The following is a 23,023-nucleotide window of genomic DNA, read 5'->3' on the forward strand; positions in this document are numbered from 1 at the left end:
GATCCAGGCTGCTGCAGATCACCCCCGGATCTCAAATGCTGAGTGGCCCGCACGAAGCTCAGGGACCTTAGGATGTTGACAGTAGGTGATCTACTGCCGTCCACTGAGGACAGCTGACGCTGTTTGGAGGTACAAATTGTCCCTGTCTTCAAGAATGTTACCCTGAGGCCAACTGCTAAGAGAATAGGTCCATGTTTCACACACCCCCCACTCCCGCCCCGCCATCTTCTACCCTCGTTAATTCTCAGGGCAAGGGATGGTCTGGGGCAGCCTGGAGAGACCAGACCCACAAGCTTTTTAAAATAACTGCATCCTTTAATGGCAGTAATACAATTATTGGATTAAGAGACCACAGGAGAAAGGCAGGTGACGTTTCTGGAAGACAGGTATGGAGTATAAAAAGGGTGTGAAATAGTCATGCGGCGATCATTGTAAAAATACAGTTCATTATATACATATTTGCACCACCAACTCTCAACTCTGAAACAGTATTTACACTTTTGTTACAATCCTGGTTAGAGAACAATTTTTCTTTAAAAGCTCGGCCTGATGGCAAATGAGAATTTCAGGTGAATTCATAGTCCCATGAGGTTCTTAGGCTGAATATTCCAAGAGGAGGGCTCCAGCTTCTATTTCATCCACAGATTTCAGTTTAAAAAATATTTAATTTTCTTTTACAAAAGAAAATCCTCAAAAGGAGAGGAAAAACAACAAAAAAAAAAACCCAAAACACTGCCACACTGTGTATTCATACTTATTTTACAAACACCAAGGGCTGCGCCCTCTGCTTCAAGGCCAACACTGGTGGCTGAAGACAAATCTCATTAATGATTGTTAAAAAAAAAAAAAAAAAAGACAAAAAGACCAACCAACCTGATCCCAGCACTGACCCCTCAGGGCTATGCAGCCCTGTAGGACACACTGCCTCCTGGCCCCAAACTATGAGTTTTTCATTTTTCTCTTTTTGGGGTGGGGTGGGATAGCAGCCTGTTCACCCCACCCTGAGGAGGAGGGAAGGGGAATCCCTTGGCAGGTGCCCAGGTCTCCTCCTGGTCAGCAATGAAGAGATTGGCCTGCAGCCACACAGCGGGCCAGGGAGACAGGCAGATGGAGCTACAAGCACACACTTCCTGAGGCCCCTCAAGTGGCCCAGAGGCAGGATAGCAGGCCTCCCCCAGCACCCCTTGTGCCCATCTCCCAGGCTGTGTCCATAGGTGGGCCTCCTCCAGGGCTCTGCAGAGGAGGCTGGCCCTCAGCCAGGGTGGGAGTGTGGGGGCAGCAGAGGCTTCCCCTCCCCTGCCCTGGCTGCAGGCTTCCCACTCTCCTTAGCCCCTTTCTGAAGTGTACACAAATCTCACAGAGCAACACACCTTGAACCCCTGCATCTGCTGGGTTGGGAGAGGAAACCTGAACACATCAATACCTGACGCCCTGCAGGTCACAGTGTGAGGAGGTGCGAGGAAAACAGAAGAAACACTTGGCCAGGAGCCACCCTAGGGCCCCTGCTGTTGGGGCCTGGCGGCGCAGCCACTTCACGGATCCTGGAGCTGTCCGGGGCCGAGCTGCAGTGCGGTCATAGCGGGTGCGTGGCTTGAGGACCAGGACAGACCCTGGTGTTGGCAAGGAGGGTGTGGCCCTGATGGGACAGGTCGGGTTAATACTGACAGAAAACTGGTACGTGCTCCAAGGGGCTGCCTCCTGGAGGTGGCTCTTCGGGACTCTGCCCCACACCAGCCCCCACTGCCTTTGGGTCCTGTTCTCACACTGGAGGCTTCTGCTGCAGGCTGGGGGACATTGGCTTGCTCTGGACGGAGGGTGGCGGGTAGGGCACATGTAGTAATGCAGGGACAGGAGCAGGCACGTGCCAGGGAGCCCCAATTGCCACTGAGGGCTCTTTACTTAATACCTTTTCACTGTCACCATCTCCTGAGTGGGTTGTCACGCCCTGCACTGAAGAGACAGTGATGGTGCACCCCAGGATTCTAGAAACGCCTGAACCTGCTTCCACACAGGCCCTGCCATGGTCTTGGTTCTGGGTCTCTTTGGGCACAGGGTAAGGAGCGTTCAGTGCCTTCCAAGACACCAACTGTTCCCTTTGTCCTGGGGAAAAGGGGCCATGCTTTGCCCAAAAAACCCACTGGGCCTCCAGCGAGGCCCGGCCAGGCAGAGTCCATGGGGTCTGAGTCTGGACACTGGCGACAGTTCACAGGTTTGCGGGCACGAGTCAGTTTGCTCAGCAGGAGCTCCTGAGCCCGCCACACTGACTAGAACTTAAGATGGTTATATACAATTTATAAATCTCAAAGAAAGTACTACTTAAAAAAAAAAAAAAAGAAAGAAAAGCAAAAGAAAAGAAAAGGGAGAAAAGAAAAAAGGAACACCCAGCCTGCCTCCCCTCCCCAACAAGCTCCCCACCCCGGGTGCTGCCCTGAATGCCACCCCAGGAAGGGCGGCTGGAGCCGCGGCTCTGGCTGGACACTACTGGCAAAAGGGGGAGGCCGTGGGGTCGAAGCCTTTAAAAACATCCTTTAGGGACGCCGCATCCTGCTCGCCCTCGCGGGCCGGACTGTTCCCAGCAAATGGACTTCCTGAGCCCGTCTTGGGTGCCTGCTTCACCGTCCCGAAGAGGGTGGGAACGGGCAGGTTGTGCACCCCAGGCTGGGGTGGGGCACCCTCAGGGGGTGGGGTGGCGGTGGTGGCGGTGGGGGCTGTAGCGGCCTTGGGCCGGGGCCGGTTGTAGCTGTTGTATCTGTCCGTGGGGGGGCCCCCATCGGCACCGGCCTTCCCTGTCTCTGGCTGTTCCAGGGCAGACTTGCGGACGAACGGGGGCTCCTTCGCCTTGGAGGCCGAGCTCTTGCCATTACCTTCAGCGCCCTTGGGCTGGGCACCTGTGTCAGCGGCCGGCTCTGTGGCTTTGCCCCCCGCGTTGGGAGTCCTCGGGTCGTAGAGGCTGATGCCGCTCAGCACGCTGCTCTGCCCGCTCCCTCCACCCTGGCCCAGCCCACCGGCTGCCAGCACGCGAGGGTCATAGGGAGCGGTGGCTGGTGGGGAGGCATCCCCACTCGGGCTGGCAGTGGGAGAGGGTGCCTCAGCGGGGCTGGGCTTGGTAGCCCGGGAGGAGGCCGTAGAGTCTGTGGGTTTCTGCAGCCGAGGGTCGGTGGGGGCCTTCCGCACCCGGGGGTCACTGGGTTTGTCAGTGGAACCAGGAGTAGCTGAGGAGCCGGTGGCATTGACCGTCTTGAGGATGCGAGAGAGAAGTTCAAAGTCGGGGAGGTTGGCGCCCTGTGTGCTGGAGTCCGTGGAGGCACCTGGGCGCTGCCGGGCGTTGGGGGGCCCTGCCGTTGCGGCGCGGTGCAGGCGGGGGTCCAGGGTGGGCATGGACTGCAGGGCAGCGGGCACGGGGGGCACTGCGTCCTGCTTGGGGACGGGTAGGGGGATCAGGTCCTCGGGATTCCAGAGCACGGTGCGGGCGAAGCTGGGCTTGCTCAGGGTCACGTCCTTCTTGATGTGGCTGAACTGCTGCAGTTGTGACCGTGGGTCCCGCAGGGGGTGCCCGGGGAGTGGGTCCAGGGGAATGTTCACGGCCTTCTCCCGCAGGGCCCGCTCCCCTTCCTCTTCCTCCGCAGGGGGCGGCCCAGACCCCTTGGAACTGCTGGGGCCCACAGGGCTGGAATGAAGGCTGCCTTCAGGCTTGGAGGTGGGCAGGGCGCGAGCCAGCCGAGGATCAGAGGGTCCGGAATCCCCTGGGCCAGACCCGCCAGAAGCCTCTGCGTGGCGGGTGAGTCTGGGGTCCCGGCTGAGGCGAGGGTCTGCCAGCCGGCTTCCTGTTGGGTGTCCCTTCTGGAGGCGGGGGTCTCCCAGCCCACTGCTGCTCAGCTCTCCAACTGAAGCTGGGGGTCGGCTGGACGTCTGCTGCCTCAAGCTCTTCAGGATGGAGGTTACACTGCTTCCACCCTCATCCTCATCACTTGAGTACCAGTTTCCAGTGTCACCTGGGAAAGAACAGAGGAGCAGGGAAGGGTAAGTGGGCGCATCCACCACCCGTCCTCTTGGACCCCACAGCAGCCCACCGTGAGCAGCTCCTTTGCTCGTGCCTCTCAGATCCTCAGGTCCTCCTCTCTAAGGCTCCCTCCCCACAACAGGCGGCTGAGGAGACCCAGGGAGCTAAGGCGCTACCGTTTATGCCATGCTCCCCAGCGCTCCTCAGTGGCGGCACTGCACTAGTGAGTTACTTAAAATAAAACAAACTACTAACCACCCCAGAAAGTAGTGATACTATCATGCCCATTTGACAGATGTGAAAACAGAGGCACGGTGCCGTTACTTAGACATCAGGGCCAGGACTGGGCTGGGACTCCTAACCCAGAGCTCTGGCGTCTCCTCCCGCCCACCTCTGGGCTGGTTCAGCCCCCACTGTGGCAAGTGCAGCTGTGGGCACCTCCTTCTGGAGGTCCTCGTAGCAGATACCATTGACTCAGTTCTGGCTGGGCCTAGGGCTCACAAACACTTGCTCCCAAACCGGCTCACGATGTCCCCATGTCCCAGGGAAGGGCGGCTGGACCAACCAGTCACCAGCTAAGAGGCAGGGCCGGCTGGGCAGACTCAGACATGGGCTCAAGCAAAACCTAGGCCAGTACAGCCTGGGCCATCAGGGGAGCCGCCCCTCTTCCTGCTGTCCCACTGGCTCCTGGGATACTGTCAGGGCCACCTGTGGCCTCTAGTTTCAGGATCCAGAAACCACTTGTCATTTTACCCCAAGGCGGACACCACTAAGTCAACCACACAGCAACTGAGACTTTGTGGCTCATGACTATGATTATTACTGGTTAATTTCAATGACTCTCTTGTCTGTTGGCTCCTTGAGAACATGGTAGGAAAACGGGGGCTTTGAGAGTCTCCCTAAAGCCTCCTCTGGCAGGGCGCAGGCAGCTGATCCTGTTGGCGGCTTTCTCTTCCAGAAACCAGCCCTCCACCCTACTCTATGGGATCAGGGTCTCTCCTGAACCCAACACAGAAAGCCATCCCTGACTGCCAGTTTTCTCAGGGATATACAGCAGCCCCAACCCGGCTTCATGGCCCTGGACAGGGGTCCTCCCTAGCCATGGGCTCCTTCCCGACAGGAAACCCAACCTGGAACACCCCACCACCTCCGCTCCCCTGCACAGTGGCCCAGGGCCTGTGCCCCGGCCCCTGGGGCGGACACGTGCCTTCCTCATTCTCCCGGTCCTGCTTGCTGCTCTCAGCCAGCCTCCTCGCTCTCTCCTCCTCCTCCTGCTGCTTCTGCTGGATCCTCAGGTACAGGGCCCTCTGGGCTGAGGGCAGGAAATCAGGGACACCGGCGCCTGGCTTCGGCCGGCCTGGGGGCCCTCCCTCAGAGAAGCTGTCGGGCTCCAGAGGGTGCTCAGGGAAGAGGTGCTCCCCAGGCTCCCCTGGCAGCTCTTCGTAGTGCCCGTAGTCCTCTGTGGCAGGGAAGAACCGAGGGTTCATGTCGGGAAGGGCCTCCAGGTGCCAACTCCAGCCCCACCCTGCCCCTCACTGCAAACCCACCCAGATGGTGATGGAGAAGGACGCACAGCCTGCCCCTGCCTGCCCTCCCCAGGTCTCAGGGGAACGGAGCCGCCCATGGGTAGCCCCGCCTATGTGAAGAATGAGGTTCAGAGAGGGTTGAGTGATGGGGCAAACGCTTATGAGGTGGAAACAGGATGGAACATCGGATGTACATTTGTAAGACGCAAGGAGAAGGCTTTGAAAAGACAGAAACAGTCCCTCTGGGACGCAGATTCTAGAGAGGCCAGGGATGGATCCTGCACTCTTTCCTGTACTTGTTTAATTATTTTGGATGGACAGGAGTTTCATGGTTTCTTTCTAACAATTAATAAGAAAACACTGTATATCTCATAGTGAACTCAACCATGTTCAACATTAAAAGCCAGGAAAAGAGAATGAAATGAGCCAAAGTGCTGCTCTGGCCAACAGAGGCTCCAGAGTGCCTTCCCTCCTGCTCCACAGCATTAGGGGGTCTCTCAGGAAGCACCGGGCCTCCACCTCCTGCGGTGTGGGCACTGGCACCAACCACCTCACCCCATGCACTCCCCCAGTGCCTGAGCCAAGAGCTGTGGGCAGCGGCACAGGCTGACGTGGGGACGCAGCAGGAGTAAAGGGGAGGGCAGGCTCGGCGACACCTCCTGCATGTTGTGTGTGTGCATGACATGTGAGCATGGGAGACAGCGAGTCACCGAGACGGGGGGATGTCTAGAGTCAGTGCTTCCCCACAGAACGCTATGCAGTGATGGAAATGTTCTAGATCTGCAGGGCAACATGTGGCCACCTAAATCTTCCTGGGGCAGCTGAGCATTTAAAACGTGGTGTCTAAAAAAGTGCACTTGTAACTTAGCTTACATTAATTTCAACTTCGTCAAGTGAACCTGATGGGCCAGCCTGCTCTGTGACACATCCCAGCGCAGAGCTGGGACCCACTCGACGAACCAGACAGCCAAGGGTCCCCCTTCATACAGTCTGTGCACACACCAGAAACCACAGACCACATATGTTAGAGGGAGGATTTTATGAAACAGGATTACCCTAGAGACACCTACTGCTACCAATGTGACCGACTTCTGGTTTCCCGCCAGCAAAGCTTCTCCCATGCACCTTTGAGATGCTTTTGTTAAAGGGAACCCCAGCACCTCATTGTGGCAGCCTGTTTTTCTCATCTTTCTAAAGCACCCACTCTCACTCGAGTACCTGCTCTCCTGGCTCCATGCACCACCTAAAGTCAAAGCCCATGTCTACATTTTGATCTCTAGCCTGGGCCTCTCCCTGATGCCCCTGAAACTACCCCTCAAAATTTCCACATGGCCATCAGAGGGGCAGGCACCCTGGAGTGACTATGCCCCACGTCCAGCGCCCTATCCTCAATGCCGCTCCTACCTGCCTTGCAAAACACACACAGGACTCACACTGCCCTACGGCGCCGCATCCAAACCTCGAAGCCCTGCCTTGCACTCCAGTGGCTGCCCTGCTGCCTCTGCCCAGGGACAGCCCCCAGCAGCTGCCACAGCAGCATCCCCAGCTCAACACAGCGTCGCCCCCGCCCAGAGGTCCCATCGTTCCTCACGTTGCAAGTGCTGCTTCACTTCTCAGAGAGACTTTTGTGACCATCCCCATTGAGGCACTGAGCCTTCTGGCCCACCACCACGGTACCCTACCTTTTCTTCTAACAATGGCCAGTGCTGAAAGGAGCCAACTCCTCTATCTACACGCTTGCCACCTGCTTCATTCCACCAAGATGCAACTGGGCAAGGACAGTGGGGGCCTACTGTGCCTGGCCCTCCTCCTCCAGAGGGCTGCACATCGCATCTCCTACAGCTGTAGCGTCATCTAAACCCCTCTGCTCACTGGACACATGTTACCAATGCAAAAGGAAAAAAAGGCAGGAAAACGGCCGGTAAAGGGCACAGAACCCGCAGAGTCCTGGGGTAGACACTGGTTGCTCCAAGCCGAGAACTGCCTGGAAAGAGAGAGTTTTGGCCAGGCCACTAACTGAGCCCTGATGAGCCCATCAGCCTCTCAGCCTCACACCCTTGCACACTCGTCCCTCTAACTTCCCATGCTTCCGATTCCAGGCACAGCTTGCAAAATTAAAAAGAAATAACCTATAATGATAATAAACAGAATATTCCTTTCTTCCTCAACAGAATAATAAATCCTATGTTACTGAAAACATTCAACCATTAAATGGGACAGAGATGGAGTCATGCTTTCTAAGAGACTCAGACAAAGGAAGAAAAATCACATCTCCCTGACTACTCCACTGTGTAAAGCCCGCAACCCCAGGCAGTCACACCTGGAGCCCCCATACCTGCATCCCCCAGGAGTCCGGACTCCATCTCCATGCCCTCCTGCTGCTGGTAGAAGTTTTCATAGAAGTTCTGGGCTGGCGGGATAGGGGGCATCATTCCAGAATGTGGGGAGTCTCCAGGGCCGTAGGGCATCATTGGCGGGCCACCAGGGCCCATGGGTGGGCCAGGATTCATGCCAGGGCCCATCTGCATGTCGGGGTGCATGTCCGGGTGCATGTCGGGGTGCATGTCTGGGTGCATGTCAGGGTGCATGTCAGGATGCATTGGACCGCCCATTGGCCCTGGGGGTCCCATGTTGGGCCCAGGGCCCATTGGCCCTGGGGGTCCACCAGGTCCAGGGAACCTAGAAGAAGGAAAAGGCACCTGTGAGGGAAGCTGCAGACCAGGACTCCCACAGCTGGGGAGAGAGGCAGGACCCTGCCCCAGCCAGGCTTACCCTGACAAGAGGAACCTGGCTGGGCCCAGGATAGTGTTCCCTGCCTACCACGGGGGCCCAGGGCACTCACCTCACACCCAGCTTCTCAGCCAGCTGTCCCGTGGGCCGTACCACAATCTCAAACAAGGAGGGGATCTTCTTGTTGTACATGTCCTGCTGCTGCAGCTGCTGTGGGGACAGCGGCTCATGCACTGGCATGGGCATCTGAGGGGGCCCGGGCGGCGGGGGAGGGGGCGGGGGCGGGGGTGGGGGGCCACCCTGCATGGGCCTGCCATTGGGAGAGGTTGGAGCCTGCGGGCCAGGGGGCCGAGGAGGAGTGGGCAGGAGGCCCACACCAGGGGGCGGTTTAGGCAGGGGGTTGATGCCCTGCTTCTTCAGTTCCTCCACCTCCTTCTCGTCCTCGGCACCTGCTTCTGCATCATCAGCCAACATCTGCGGGTGAGAAAGAACAAAAGAAGGTGTGGACAGGGTCAGGATGGAAACGGACCTCTCCAGGTCTCAGAGCTGAAGTTTATGAGGAGAAGTTCCACAATACAAGGACCTTGAGGTCTAAAGACATAAAGCTAATGACCACAATGGCTCCGTAACAAAAATCATCAGCCACCTCTCTGCTCCACTCTCCGGGACCAGCTGGTGGGGGGCAGGGGGGCGCCTGTTCTTGCTCTATGGCAAAATACAAGAGAAAGTGTACTGTTCAACCATTAAAAGTGAACGATTCGGCCGGGCGCAGGGGCTCACATCTGTCATCCCAGCACTCTGGGAGGACGAGGTGGGTGGATCACTTGAGGCCAGGAGTTCAAGACCAGTCTGGCCAACATGGAAAAACCCCGTCTCTACTAAAAATACAAAAATTAGCTAGGTGTGGTAGTGCATGCCTATAGTCTCAGCCACTCGGGGGACTGAGGCAGGAGAATCACTCGAACCTGGGAGGCAGAGGCTGCAATGAGCCAAGACTGCGTAATTGCACTCCAGCATGGACAACAGATGAGACTCTGTCTCAAAAATAAATACACAAGGCCAGGTGTGGTGGCTCATGCCTGTAATCCCAGCACTTTGGGAGGCCAGGGTGGGCAGATCACCTAAGGTCAGGAGTTCAAGGTCAGCCTGGCCAACATGGTGAAACCCCGTCTCTACTAAAAATACAAAAAAATTAGCTGGACATGGTGGTACTAAAAATATAAAAAAATTAGCCAGACATGGTGGTGGCCACCTGTAATTCCAGCTACTTGGGAGGCTGAGGCAGAAGAATCGCTTGAACCCGGGACGCAGAGGTTCCAGTGAGCCGAGATACCACCACTGCATTCCAGCCTGAGCGGGAGAGCCAGACTCCATTTCAAAATACAAAAATAAAAACAAACTGAATGATTCAGTGGCATTTGGCACATTAACAATGCTATGCAACCACCACCTCTATCTAGTTCTAGGACATTTTCATCACCCCCAAAAGAGACCCTGTACACACTAAGCAATCACTCCCCATCCTCTGCCCCCAGCCCCCGGCAGCCACTCTGCTTCCTGTCTCTGCAGACCTGCCCCTGCTGGACAGCTCCTGCGAACAGACTCATGCGCTGAGTGTGAGGGGTCCTTTCACTTAGCAAAGTGCATCTACACTGCTACATCTATCAGTAGTATGTCACTCAGTTTTTTATGGCTGAATCATATTCCACTGTCCTGTTTGGATGTTAAGGGCCTCTGATCTCACCTGTAATAAGAGCCAAACTCCTGAACATAACCCTCAGGGTCTAAGAGCAGGGGTGGGTGTGAGGCTATCTGGGGAGGACTGGGAAGCTTCCTGGCAGCTTCATTTCCTCCCACGATCCCAACTCCTCCAGCCCAACCACCCAGCCTCACTTCAGTGCAATGAGCAGTCAAGCTCTCCCCTACAGGGCCAGGACCAAGCTGCCCCCAGGCTTTTATTTTTCCCCATTATTCCCATGTGGCTCAACGTCACCCAACTGTTGAGGTCCCTCATTAGATGTCAATTCATAGTGTCTGTCCAGTCTCCTATACTCACTACTGGGGTACCAGGAGTTCTCTGCCAACACTGCCTATGCCTTGTTAGATTATTCAGTCATTCCCGTGTTGATCCTGGCTCACCTCCCTGTCAACTCCATGAGGGCAGGACTGTTTCTTCCCTGCTTTATCCCCAGGGCCCCCACAAGACCTGATACAGGGCAGATGCCCAATGAGTGAATGAGAAATGTCAAAATCTCAATTGGACTAGAATGTTTCATCAGTTAGAATTGCATGCAGAAAAGTGAACACAGGAGGCCTGGCTGCTCTCCTTGGAAGCCCTGCTTGCAAGGCTAGGCCTTGGCTGGTGTCTGGCAAGCTGGATTTTGGGAGGGCTCCCAGCATTCATTGTCTAGTAAGAGGGGCTCACTGCATCTAAACTGTTTCTACAACCAATGCAGTTTGTGCTGAATGCCTGCTTTGCCCCCCAGATCTGGAATTTTGGTCCATGCCAGGCAGAAGCTGCCTAGGTGAACGGCCCTAGTGAAAACCCTGGGCGTTGAGCAAGTCTTCTCACAAACAGAATGCCCCTCGTGCTGTCACAACTGGAGGAGGGCAGCATGGCCCCTGCGAGTCCACGGGGAGAGGATGTGCCTGCTTCCTCCAGGTGCCCTCATGTACTCGTTCCCGGGGCTGAGTTTGCCTGTGTCGCTTCACTGCGGTAACATCTTGGCTGTGAGTTCCCCAGCAAGTTGCTCTGGGTCATCTTGGGGACCCCAGCACAGATCCCTTAGTGGGTCCTAACACGGGGTCAGGATGAACTAGTCCTGCCCCTCTGCCCAGGAACAGCAGGGATGACAGAAATAGGACCCCCTGGTGGGGGTTGTGCGTTCGCAGTTTTCCCTTCTCCTAGCCATTAGCAGTGGTACCTGAACCCTGGAACCCCAAGATCCAACAAGAATGTGGCTTCATGGAGGAGGGGTGGAAAACGACACGGTGGAACCCCTCTGTCCTTCTGAGCCCTGCTACTCCAGGTGTGGTCAGCGTGTGAACCAGCAGAGCAGGGGTACCTGTGGAGGCAGAATTCACATTCTGCCCTTGGAGTGTGGGCAGCGCCACCTGAGATGAGCCTTGCTGGGAGGGCCCAGAGCCTTGCGTCAGCTCCCAGTACTGCTGCTTTCAGCACTGCTATGGGCTCACTTCCTCCTGGCCCAAGGGCCCTTCCTCAACTGTGTGTGCGGCCATGGGTTGCGCTGCATCTGCCACCCTGCATTTCCCTCCTCCTCTTCAGTCCTAACTGCCGCACATCCTGGGGCCACCACTGGCACCTCCTCACAGAGCCTCCTGAACGTCTGCCTCGTGAATAGAGCCCAGCTGGAGTCCTGGGCTCCCACACTTGTTCTTCACGGCCTGATCCCTGTGTGTGTGTGCGCGCGCACGCACACACATACGCACACACACTCACACTCCCCATGTGTCATCAGCATCTGCCCAAGGACCTAACCCTGCCTCCTCACCACCCCCACTGCCTGCCACAAACAAGGCACAGAGATTTATCGAGTGAACGACTAAGCAAGGAACACAAACCAATGCACTCTGCCATTCATTCCCTGGAATCCAGAGGCTGGGTCCAGCGCAGAGAAGAAAGGAGCTCAGGCCCTGCCTGACTGGTTGACTCCAACATGGAGTCAACTGCAGAGTCAACCCAAACTGCTCATCGGTCCTGCCAGCACAGACCCTGTGGCCCCTCTGTTCCTGGCCCCTCCACCAGCAAAGACACCAGCTGAGACAACTAGCACCCCACTAGGTGCCAAAGCCTCTCTAGCCAGGACAGACTCTCAGTGATCAGAGGAGTTTCCAAAAGTCAGTCACCTTCTGCAAGCAAGAAGTAACACTGTAGAGGTGCAGAGGCATGTGGGCTGAGCCCATCAGGCCATGTGAATAAGCACCAGGAAATGGAAACAACGCAAATGTCTTTCAACGGATGACTGGATAAACAAACGTAGATCATCCACTTGGTGGGGCACTACGCAGCAACAAATGGTAATGAACTGCTACTTGCAATAACGGGTGAATCTCAAAGGCTTCATGCCAAGTGCAAGAAGCCAGACTCAACAAATGCACGCATGTGCACTGTGTACACTCACACTCTTAAAGCTTGTTTACCCCACAATTCTATTTATATGATTTGCTTGAAAAAGCAAAACCAAAGACAGACCCTGACCCACGGTTGCCAGGCACTGGAGATGTGGGGTGGCATTTACTATAAAAGACACAGCGGAGTTTCTGGGGTGACAGAATGGGTTTCCTAGATCCATCTTGTGGGGTGGTGACATGACTCAGTGTGTTTGTCAAAATTCATAGAACTAGGCCGGACGCGGTGGCTTACGCCTGTAATCCCAGCACTCTGGGAGACAGAGATGGGTGGATTTTTTTTTTTTTTTTTTTTTTGAGACGGAGTCTCGCTCTGTCGCCCAGGCTGGAGTGCAGTGGCCGGATCTCAGCTCACTGCAAGCTCCGCCTCCCAGGTTTACGCCATTCTCCTGCCTCAGCCTCCCTAGTAGCTGGGACTACAGGCACCCGCCACCTCGCCCGGCTAGTTTTTTGTATTTTTTAGTAGAGACGGGGTTTCACCGTGTTAGCCAAGATGGTCTCGATCTCCTGACCTCGTGATCCGCCCGTCTCGGCCTCCCAAAGTGCTGGGATTACAGGCTTGAGCCACCGCGCCCGGCCGAGATAGGTGGATTACGAGGTCAGGAGTTCAAGACCAGCCTGACCAAGATGGTGAAACCCCATCTCTACTAAAAATACAAAAAAAAAAAAAAAAAAAATCAGCTGGCCGGGCGCAGTGGTTCAAGCCTGTAATCTCAGCACTTTGGGAGGCCAAGCTGGGCGGATCACGAGGTCAGGAGTTCAAGACCAATCTGACCAACATGGTGAAACCCCGTCTCTACTAAAAATAGAAAAATGAGCCGGGAGTGTTGGTACACGCCTGTAATCCCAGTTACTCAGGAGGCCGAGGCAGGAGAATCGCTTGAACCTGGGAGGCAGAGTTTGCAGTGAGCCAAGATTGCGCCACTGCACTCCAGCTTGGGTAACAGAGTGAGACTCCATCTCAAAAAACAAACAATTAAATAAATAAGTAAGTAAATAAATAAATAAATAAATAGCTGGGCATGGTGGCGGGCCTCTGTAATCCCAGCTATTCAAGAGGCAGAGAATTGCTTGAACCTGGGAGGCGGAGGCTGGAGTGAGCCAACATTGCACCACTGCACTCCAGCCTGGACGACAGAGCGAGATTCCGTCTTGGAAAAAAAAAAAAACTCACAGAACTATGTATCAGGCGCAGTGGTTCATGCCTGTAATCCCAGCACTTTGGGAGGCCTAGGTGGGTGGATCACCTGAGGTCAGGAGTTTGAGACCATATGGCTAACATGGTGAAACCCCGTCTCTACTAAAAATACAAAAATTAGCTGGGAGTGGAGGCAGGCACCTGTAATCTCAGCTACTCAGGAGGTTGAGACAGGAGAATCACTTGAACCCAGGAGGCGGAGGCTGCAGTGAGCCGAGATCACACCATTGCACTCCAGCCTGGGCAACAAGAGTGAAACTCCATCTCAAAAGAAAAAAAAAAAATTGGTACCAAAGATGACATACAAAAACATATAATGCTAAGAGCTGGTTAAAGCACTCAGATAAATTTAGAAGGTATGGATTTTCAGCTAGGCATGGTGGTTCACATCTATAATCCCAGCACTGTGGGAGGCCAAGGCGGGGGGATCACCTGAGGTCGGGGGTTCAAGACCAGCCTGACAAACATGGAGAAACCCCATCCCTACTAAAACCACAAAAAATGAGCCAGGAGCAGTGGCACATGCCTGTAATCCCAGCTACTCGGGAGGCTGAGGCAGGAGAATAGCTTGAACCTGGGAGGCAGAGGTTGTGGTGAGCCAAGATCGCGCCACTCCTCCAGCCCGGGCAACAAGAACAAAACTCCATCTCAAAAAAAAAAAAAAAAAAAAGGGAGGGGGGAGGGATTACATTGGGAGTTATACCTGATGTAAATGACGAGTTGATGGGTGCAGCACACCAACATGGCACAAGTATACATATGTAACAAACCTGCACGTTATGCACATGTACCCTACAACTTAAAGTATAATAATAATAAATAAATAAATAAATAAATAAAAAAAAGAAGGTATGGATTTTCAGGAAGGGGTCTGTGTGCATACTCCCAAGCAGAAACCTACAACCCTCTAAGCTTTGCAAACATCAAGTTTTGCTCTCAGAAAACATGGCTCTCTACAGAATTTACTTTTAACAGATTCAAGTACCATTATATTTTCTCTCTGCTGGCTTCATAGGTGCCTTCCATGAAACCAAGGGAGATCAAATATAATCCCAATGCCATTTAAAAAATATTTTTTTCCAGCCATTGAAACTACACACAAAAAGCTCCCATAAAGTATCTCTATTTTTTCCATTATTTATTATTATTTCCTAAAAGTATGTTTGGAGCTAAATGAGACACAGTGTTAAATAATTTCGTGAGGTGGGTGGATTATTTGAGGTCAGGAGTTTGAAACCATCCTGGCCAACATGGTGAAACCCCATCTCTACTAAAAATACAAAAATTAGCCAGGTGTCGTGGGGCACATCTGTAATCCCAGCACTTTGGGAGGCCAAGGCAGGTGGATCACTTGTCAAGGCAGGTGGATCAGGAGTTCAAGACCAGCCTGGCCAACATGGCAAAACCCTGTCTCTACTAAAAATACGAAATTCAGCTGGGCATGGTGGCAGGCGCCTGTAATCCCAGCTACTCAGGAGGCTAAGACAAGAAATCACTTGAACCTGGGAGGCAGAGGTTGCAGTGAGCCGAGATGGTGCCACTGCACTTCAGCCTGGGCAAAAGAGTGAAACTCCGTCTCAAAAATAAACAAACAAAAATTAGCCGGGCGTGGTGGCGGGTGCCTGTAATCCCAGCTACTGCGGAAGCTGAGGCAGGAGAATCGCTTGAACCCGGGAGGCAGAGGTTGCGGTGAGCCAAGATCGCGCCACTGCAATCTACCCTGGGCAACAGAGCGAGACGCCATTTCATTTCTTCTTTTTTTTTTTTCTGAGACGGAGTCTCGCTCTTGTTGCCCAGGCTGGTGTGCAATGGCGCAATCTTGGCTCACCGTAACCTCCGCCTCCCAGGTTCAAGTGATTATCTTGCCTCAGCCTCTCTAGTAGCTGGGATTACAGGCATGAACCACTTTGCCTGGCTAATTTTGTATTTTTAGTAGAGACAAGGTTTCTCCATGTTGGTCAGGCTGGTCTTGAATTCCCAACCTCAGGTGATCCGCCTGTCTCGGCCTCCCGGCGGGGGCAGGGTTACAGGAGTGAGCCACAGCACCTGGCCGAGACTCCAGTTCAAAAAAAAAAATTAATTTCACCTGTTTCTTTTTACTTTTACTGGAAAATTTTAAATGAACGAAGTGGTTCTGTGGTGCTCCTATGGGTAGCACTGGCCTAGAGCACAAACTTGGAGCCTCCAGCAGGGGGCAGTCCTCAGTCAGAGAAGGGTAAGTCCTCCCAAGGAGACATGAGGCCTCCCTGAATGGCCAGTTTCCCGTCATCAAACAGCTCAGACTCCAGGAATGTACAGATTACAAAACCCTGGGGCAGGCTGGGCGCCGTGGCTCACACTTGCAATGCCATCGCTTTGGGAAGCCAAAGCGGGCATATCACAAGGTCAGTAGTTCGAGACCAGCCTGGCCAACATGGTGAAACGCTGTCTCTACTGAAAATAGCTTGGTGCAATGGCGTGCGCCTGTAGTCCCAGCTACTCGGGAGGCAGAGCTTGCAGTGAGCTGAGATTGCGCCACTGCACTCCAGCCTGGGCGACAGAGACTCCGTCTCAAAACAAAACAAAAAAACCCTAGGGCAGCAGGCTCCCCAGAGGGACTGACCTTTTCCTACAGGTGCCCTGCCAATGAGGAATGGATGTTCTCGTACGTCTGCTTGCATGGGGCTTCCCCTGCACCCCTCACATGGGTACCCCTGCCACCAGTTAACAAGACAGTCACTGACACACGGACTCTGGAAGCTGGCAGATGTGCTGATGCCTTGATCCTTTCCATTCTCAAAAAAATACCTAATCTCCTAGAACCTCCTGTGAACTAGAGGGCAGGAAAGCTTCACTTGAAAGGATACCTGTTCCCGTAGCCACTCACTCCCCAGATGAAACTCAGGACTGATATTTGGGCATTTAACCCTAACCCAAAGTCCTCAGCCTAGCTCCTCAGAGAGGACAACTGATGCCAGGATGAGTTTCAAATGTCACCTGGCTAAGTGGAGAAGCCATGACACCTCCCCCAAGGGAGTCTTCCCCTTTAGAGACCCCCAAATTCCCTCTACTTTCTCTAATGCATAATGGGGACCCTGAGAGTTGCAAGAAAACGTTTAACTTTTCCACCAAAATACAATCTTTGTCTCTTCTCTGTATATCTTTGGTTTTTTGTGGGTTTTCTTTGAGGTGGAGTCTTGCTCTGGAGTGCAGTGGCTCACTGCAGCCTCAATCTCCTGGATTCAACAGATCTTCCTGCCTCAGCCTCTCGAGTAGCTGGGACCACAGGCATGTGCCACAACACCTGGCTAATTTTTTTTATTTTTTTTTTTGGAGACAGTCTCACTCTGTTGCACAGGCTGGATGGAATGCAGGGGTGTGATCTCGGCTCACTGCAACCTCTGCCTCCTGAGTACCTAGGACTACAAGCATGTGCCACTACACCTGGCTAATTTCTATATTTTTAGTAGTGATGGGGTTTGCCATGTTGGCCAGGTTGGTCTTGAGAACCTGGCCTCAGGTGATCTGCCCGCCTCAGCCTCCCAAAGTGCTGGGATAACAAACATGAGCCACCACACCCAGTTAAGTTTTTCATCCTTTTTTTTTTTTTTTTTTTTTTTTTTTTTTTTTTTTTTAGAGACGGGGTTTTGCCATGTTGCCCTTAGCTCAAGTGATCTATCTGCCTGCCTTGGCCTCCCAAAGTGCTGGGATTACAGGCACGAGCCACTGCACCCAGCCCAACCAATTTTTTTTTTCTTTTTTTAAGTAGAAACAACATCTCACTACATGCCTAGGCTGGTCTCAAACTCCTGAGCTCAAGTAATCCTCCCACCTCAGCCTCCCAAAGTGCTAGGGTTACAGGTAATTCGTGTATCCCTGTGTATCGTGGGCTGTCTCTAATTGACACCTAGAGATTAGGATTCATGCTTGGAGGCACATCAGGCAGTATTCCCTTCATTTGGCCATGCCCCCAGGAAACAGCAAAAGCCTGTCCTGGCTTAAGACAAGATACTTGTGACCACCTCAACTCCCTGCAGAAGAGGACACAGTGCCCATGTCCTCCTTAGAATGGCCCAACTCCAAATCAACCCAACTGGGCACTGCAGAGGCTGGACAGGCAGGCTATAGCACTGAGACAATGGACTGCACATGTCCCAGTTCCTGTGAGCCGTGCACCCCGTTAGCCCCTGGACATTACCTTATCCAAAAGCTCCCTCGTCTCTTCCGTCAGAGGGTCGTGGGAAAACATGCAGTCGTCACCATTGATGCAGTTCCCAGTGGTGTGGTACAGCTTACACGGGAAATCACGTTCATGGCAAATTAAGGTAAATGCTTCATCTCAGAGAACACACCCCCACCCAGACCCAAGGCAGAATCCAACTCCCTTTGCTTTGGAGATGAGAAATCTGAGCCCAGAGAGGTGAGGCGACGTGCTCAGGGCTGCTCCGTGGGTTGGCAGGAGATCCATGGAGAGACCCCGGCACTCCAGACTGCAGGGCACTTCCCGCCCCACCACACTGGCTGGGGGCTGCTTCCTCAGATGATCAACCAGACTAGGGAAGTTAAACGACTCGTCCAAGGTATAAAACGACCTGGAAGAATCTCAGCCAATGGTATGGGCCAGTCTTGAGAGCCTATATAAACAGAACATACACCATGTGCATCTCAAAGTTTACTCCCTGGAAGGATGGGAAAGGCAGACCCCTCTGAGTGTGGACTGAGGGTTAAATGAGACAGAGATTCACAGAAAGCTCTTGGCACAGAAAGAGAAAGCACAGTGAAGGAAGGTCAGCTGTTACTAATGTCAAGGAGCAGAGAAGTTCTGCACCCTCATTCAGACAAGATGCTGGCACTAAAGGATATCATGCATATAGGGGCAGTTCTCGGCTCTGGCGCAAAATCCAGTGATGTAAAACTTGCACAATTCTCGCTTCTTTGGGAGTTCGATGTCATGGCTAAAATTACAGTGGTCTCCCTAGAAGAGAAGCAATGAAAACGTAAGGTAATTGTGTGGGAAGCTCTTGCTTACTTCTCTCTCCAAAGGGAAGAAATACTCTGTCACTGCTGGTGCATGGAGGGGCCAATGACAGAAACGAATCCCCCTTAGGAAAGGATGACAGGTCTAGGAAGGGCAGATCCCAAAGACTGTTGCCCAACCTTTCTTATTTGGAGACAGGGTCACACTCTGTTGCCCAGGCTGGAATTCAGTGGCACAATCATGGCTCACTGCAGCCTCGACATGTGGGCTCAGGTGATTCTCTCACAGCCAGGACTACAGGCCCACACCACCAAGCTCGGCTAATTTTTTTGTATTTTTTTGTAGAGACAGGGTCTCACTATGTTGCCCAGGCTAGTCTCACACTCCTGGGTTCAAGTGATCCTCCCACTTTGGCCTCCCAAAGTGCTGGGATATATAGCCATCAGCCACCAAGCCTGGGTACTTCCTGAATTTAAAGAAAAGCTGGCCAGGCGCAGTGGCTCACGCCTGTAATCCCAGCACTTTGGGAGGCCGAGGCGGGCGGATCACGAGGTCAGGAGATCGAGACCATCCTGGATAACACGGTGAGACCCCATCTCTACTAAAAATACAAAAAATTAGTCCAAAAAATTTAACAAAAAATTAGCCCAAAAAATTAGTCCAAAAAAAAAAAATTAGTCCAAACAAAAAATTAGTCCAAAAAAAAAAAAATACAAAAAATTAGCTGGGGTTGGTGGTGGGCGCCTGTAGTCCCAGCTACTCGAGAGGCTGAGGCAGGAGAATGGCATGAACCCAAGAGGCAGAGCTTGCAGTGAGCCGAGATTGTGCCACTGCACTCCAGTCTGGGTGACAGAGTGAAACTCCTTCCGTCTCAAAAACAAAAAAACAGAAGTAAAGCCTTTTGTCCGTTTTCCGTTTTTTTTCCTCCCAGCCCTTGGATGTGATGCCAGGAGGCACAGCAGGCATCGCCTCAGGTATTGTGTAACCATGAGGACAAAAGCCATGTTTTTTGTTTTTTGTTTTTTTTTGTGAGACGGAGTCTCGCTCTGTCGCCCATGCTGGAGTGCAGTGGTACGATCTTGGCTCACTGCAAGCTCCACCTCCCGGGTTCACGCCATTCTCCTGCCTCAGCTCTCCGAGTAGCTGGGACTATAGGCGCCCGCCACTATGCCTGGCTAATTTTTTGGATTTTTAGTAGAGACGGTGTTTCACCGTGTTAGCCTGGATGGTCTCAATCTCCTGACCTCGTGATCTGCCTGCCTTGGCCTCCCAAAGTGCTGGGATTACAGGCGTGAGCCACCACACCCGGCCAAAAAAGCCACATGTTTAAAGATGGCAGAATAGTAAGCAGGAATGAGCATAGGTCCCCCAGGGTGACCCCGACCACTGCGCTGCCAGGTATTGCTTACCCAGCTCCAGACTCCTGGTTCTGAGAGACAAATGTCTATGTGTTGAAGCCAATGGAGTTTAGTTTTCCTTTATTTCCAGTTGAATACAATCTCAACAACACAGTATCTAGGTGAAATCCAGAATTGTGTTCTCCATTCCGCATCATTTAGTCCTCAGGAATCACTCACCATAACTGAACTGAAGACAGAAGCTGATCTGTCCCCCTAACTCTTAGGAATGCCTATTTGTCTCATCTTTTTATTTTTTATTTTTACTTTTTTTTTTTTGAGACGGAGTCTCGCGCTGTGTCACCCAGGCTGGAGTGCAGTGGCGCAATCTCGGCTCACTGCAAGCTCCGCCTCCCAGGTTCACGCCATTCTCCTGCCTCAGCCTCCGAGTAGCTGGGACTACAGGCGCCCGCCACCACGCCCAGCTAGTTTTTTGTATTTTTAGTGGAGACGGGGTTTCACCATGTTAGCCAGGATGGTCTTGATCTCCTGACCTCGTGATCCACCCGCCTCGGCCTCCCAAAGTGCTGGGATTACAGGCTTGAGCCACCGCGCCCGGCCTATTTTTACTTTTTGAGACAGAGTCTAGCTCTATCACTCAGGCTGGAATGAATGCAGTGGCACGATCTCGGCTCACTGCAACCTCCACCACCCGGGTTCAAGCGATTCTCCTGCCTCAGCCTCCCAAGTAGCTGGGAATAGCCTGTAATAGGCGCCCACCACAAAGCCCAGCTAATTTTTGTATTTTTAGTAGAGTAGCGGTTTCACTGTGTTGGCCAGGATGGTCTCAAATTCATGACCTCGTGATCCACCCGCCTTGGCCTCCCAAAGTGCTGGGATTACAGGCGTGAGCCACCATGCCCGGCGAATTTTTGCATTTTTAGTAGAGATGGGGTTTCACCACGTTGGTCAGGCTGGTCTCAAACTGCTGACCTCAGGTGATCCACATGCCTTGGCTTCCCAAAGGGCAGGGATTACAGGTGTGAGTCACCACACCTGCCCTTTTTTTTTTTTTTTGATACAGGGTCTCACTCTGCCACCCAGGCTAGAGTGCAGCAGTGCAACCCCAGGTTATTGCAGCCTTGATCTCCCAGGCTCAAGTGATCCTCCCACCTCAGCCTCCTTAGAGGCTGGGACTATAGGCAGACGCCATTGCAATGGGTTTTAATTTTTTTTTTTTTTTTTTGCTTACGAGATGGGGTCTATGTTGCCCAGAGTGTATCATTTGTTTTTGCTTATATGTATTTCAAGTTTCTTAACAGAATATAAGCTGTAACTAAGAAATACTGGCAAGGCGCAGTAGCTCACACTTGTAATCCCAGCACTTTGGGAGGCTAGAATCAGGAGTTTGGGACCAGCCTGGCCAACATGGCGAAACCCCATCTCTACTAAAAATATGAAAATTAACCAGGTGTGGTGGCGTGCGCCTATAGTCCCAGCTACTCGGGAGGCTGAGGCATGAGAATCGCTTGATCCCAGGAGGCAGAGGTTGCAGTGAGCCGAGATTGTGCCACTGCACTCCAGCCCGGTTGACAGTGAGACTTGGTCTCAAAGGAAAAACAAACTATTTTATACATAACATTATTTGTTTAAAGCATCTGTTTCTTCCCAAGACAGATGCAGGGGTGCAGTATGCCCTGAGCACACATCTGCTAGTGTCTGTTGCTGCCTGGGATACTGGGGTAAGAAGTTGCCGGCTGAACTAACGCTGGGTTATTACACTTGTTTCCTTCGGTGGAAAGAACTCTGTGGTCATTGGTCCATCTTCTGACATTGACCTTTGCTATGAAGTCCACGGTTAACCTCATCCTCCCCTCCTCTTCTATCTGGATGCTTTAATCATTCCCCATGCAACCCTGAAGCTCAGTAACTTCACCAGGATATGGTGCTTCTCTGCATTCACATCAACCTTCATAATTACAATTCAGACTTTATGGACCGGTTGAAAATTTTGGCCAAAAAATTCCCCTAAAACCCAAAATCCTCATCTTGTTGTGGGTCCTCCTCCCTCTGAAAGTCAACCTGAGTCTTTCAGGCCCCCCAGGCAGCTCTCAGTACCGGCAAGTGTCCACAAGGACAAAGACCACACAGTCACTCCCACCCAGCGTGACCACAGCTCCAGAACATTCTGGAAGCCGTGTGTCCTCTGGGGGCTGCTGGCCTCCTAGAGGTGCCTGGGAGTTTTCAGTGCTCCTTACCCATGTGCAGCGCCCTTCCACGAAGTACTTGCAGATGACTTTGCCTTTCTTGTCCGACTGCTGGTGGGGCTTGTCGTGGTCACGACTCCGGTAGCTTCCACCACCACCGTCCTGCAATAGACAGGGTGTGGATGTAAAGGGGGATGAAAGGGAAGGGTGGAGATGGGATTGGGGTTAATAAGCAGCACGGGAGAAGGGGATGAGGACTCCCTTAAGAGCTCACAAGAGCACCAATGGGCAGGCTGCACCTAACTCTGAGACTGCGTGCACATTTAAGCCCCATGGTGCAGGGTGCTGGTGCCTGGTGAGGAAAAGCTCTAGCCCTTGGAGTTGTTAGTCACTTACACCTGAAGTTCCACACACCTGTGGAGGAACACATCCACCACACCTAGAGGCAGTGGCATGGGCCTCCCTGCAAAACCTTCCAAGACTAACTGGATAGTTCACCTAGAACCTTCTGAACCTCAGAGACGTGTTAGGTATGGCTGCAGGTGCTGCTAATGACATGGTTTTAAACACGGGGTCTCAGCAGCAGTACATCTATCTCCTCAGGATATCGCTGGTTATGCTGGTCAACGCTGGCCACCCCTCTGGGGGGTGGCTGATGACAGCAAAGGGGACAGGATCAGCTTACAGAACGACTCATTAAAGGGAAAAAAGGCTAAGAAGGGATCTTGGCCCAAACATCAGATCAGAGTGGAGTCAACTCACGCCCATGTCCTCATCATAGAAGTCTTCGTCATCGTTCATTCCGCCCTTGTTCATCCCTCCTCGGCTGCCACCTCGGCCTCGGCCCCGGCCCATCCCTTTCCCTCGGCCTCGGGAGCCCCTGCCACGGCCTCGACTTAGCCCTGCGGAGGGGAGACGG

At 53.1% G+C, this 23,023-nt stretch overlaps 1 protein-coding gene across 10 annotated transcripts in view; it reads right to left on the reverse strand.

Moving 5' to 3' along the window:
• Nucleotides 1-294: 294 nt before the first annotated feature.
• ZC3H4 (zinc finger CCCH-type containing 4) overlaps nucleotides 295-23,023 on the reverse strand; it is a 52,813-nt gene continuing 30,084 nt past the window's right edge. For 9 of the 10 annotated variants that reach the window (XM_045380177.2, XM_005589676.5, XM_005589681.4 and 6 more), the window contains 8 exons: nucleotides 22,867-23,006; nucleotides 22,156-22,266; nucleotides 18,446-18,557; nucleotides 17,781-17,890; nucleotides 8,369-8,730; nucleotides 7,862-8,205; nucleotides 5,208-5,459; nucleotides 295-3,992 (listed from right to left, as the gene is read on the reverse strand). In XM_045380177.2, the coding sequence (XP_045236112.2) occupies nucleotides 2,479-3,992; nucleotides 5,208-5,459; nucleotides 7,862-8,205; nucleotides 8,369-8,730; nucleotides 17,781-17,890; nucleotides 18,446-18,557; nucleotides 22,156-22,266; nucleotides 22,867-23,006 (2,945 nt within the window). In that variant the 3' untranslated portion in view covers nucleotides 295-2,478. The remainder of the gene's footprint in view (nucleotides 3,993-5,207; nucleotides 5,460-7,861; nucleotides 8,206-8,368; nucleotides 8,731-17,780; nucleotides 17,891-18,445; nucleotides 18,558-22,155; nucleotides 22,267-22,866; nucleotides 23,007-23,023) is intronic. The other variant, XM_045380179.3, reaches the window with a different exon arrangement.

The sequence above is a fragment of the Macaca fascicularis genome, chromosome 19 (genome assembly GCF_037993035.2).
Source record: "Macaca fascicularis isolate 582-1 chromosome 19, T2T-MFA8v1.1".
Classification (NCBI taxonomy): domain Eukaryota; kingdom Metazoa; phylum Chordata; class Mammalia; order Primates; family Cercopithecidae; genus Macaca; species Macaca fascicularis.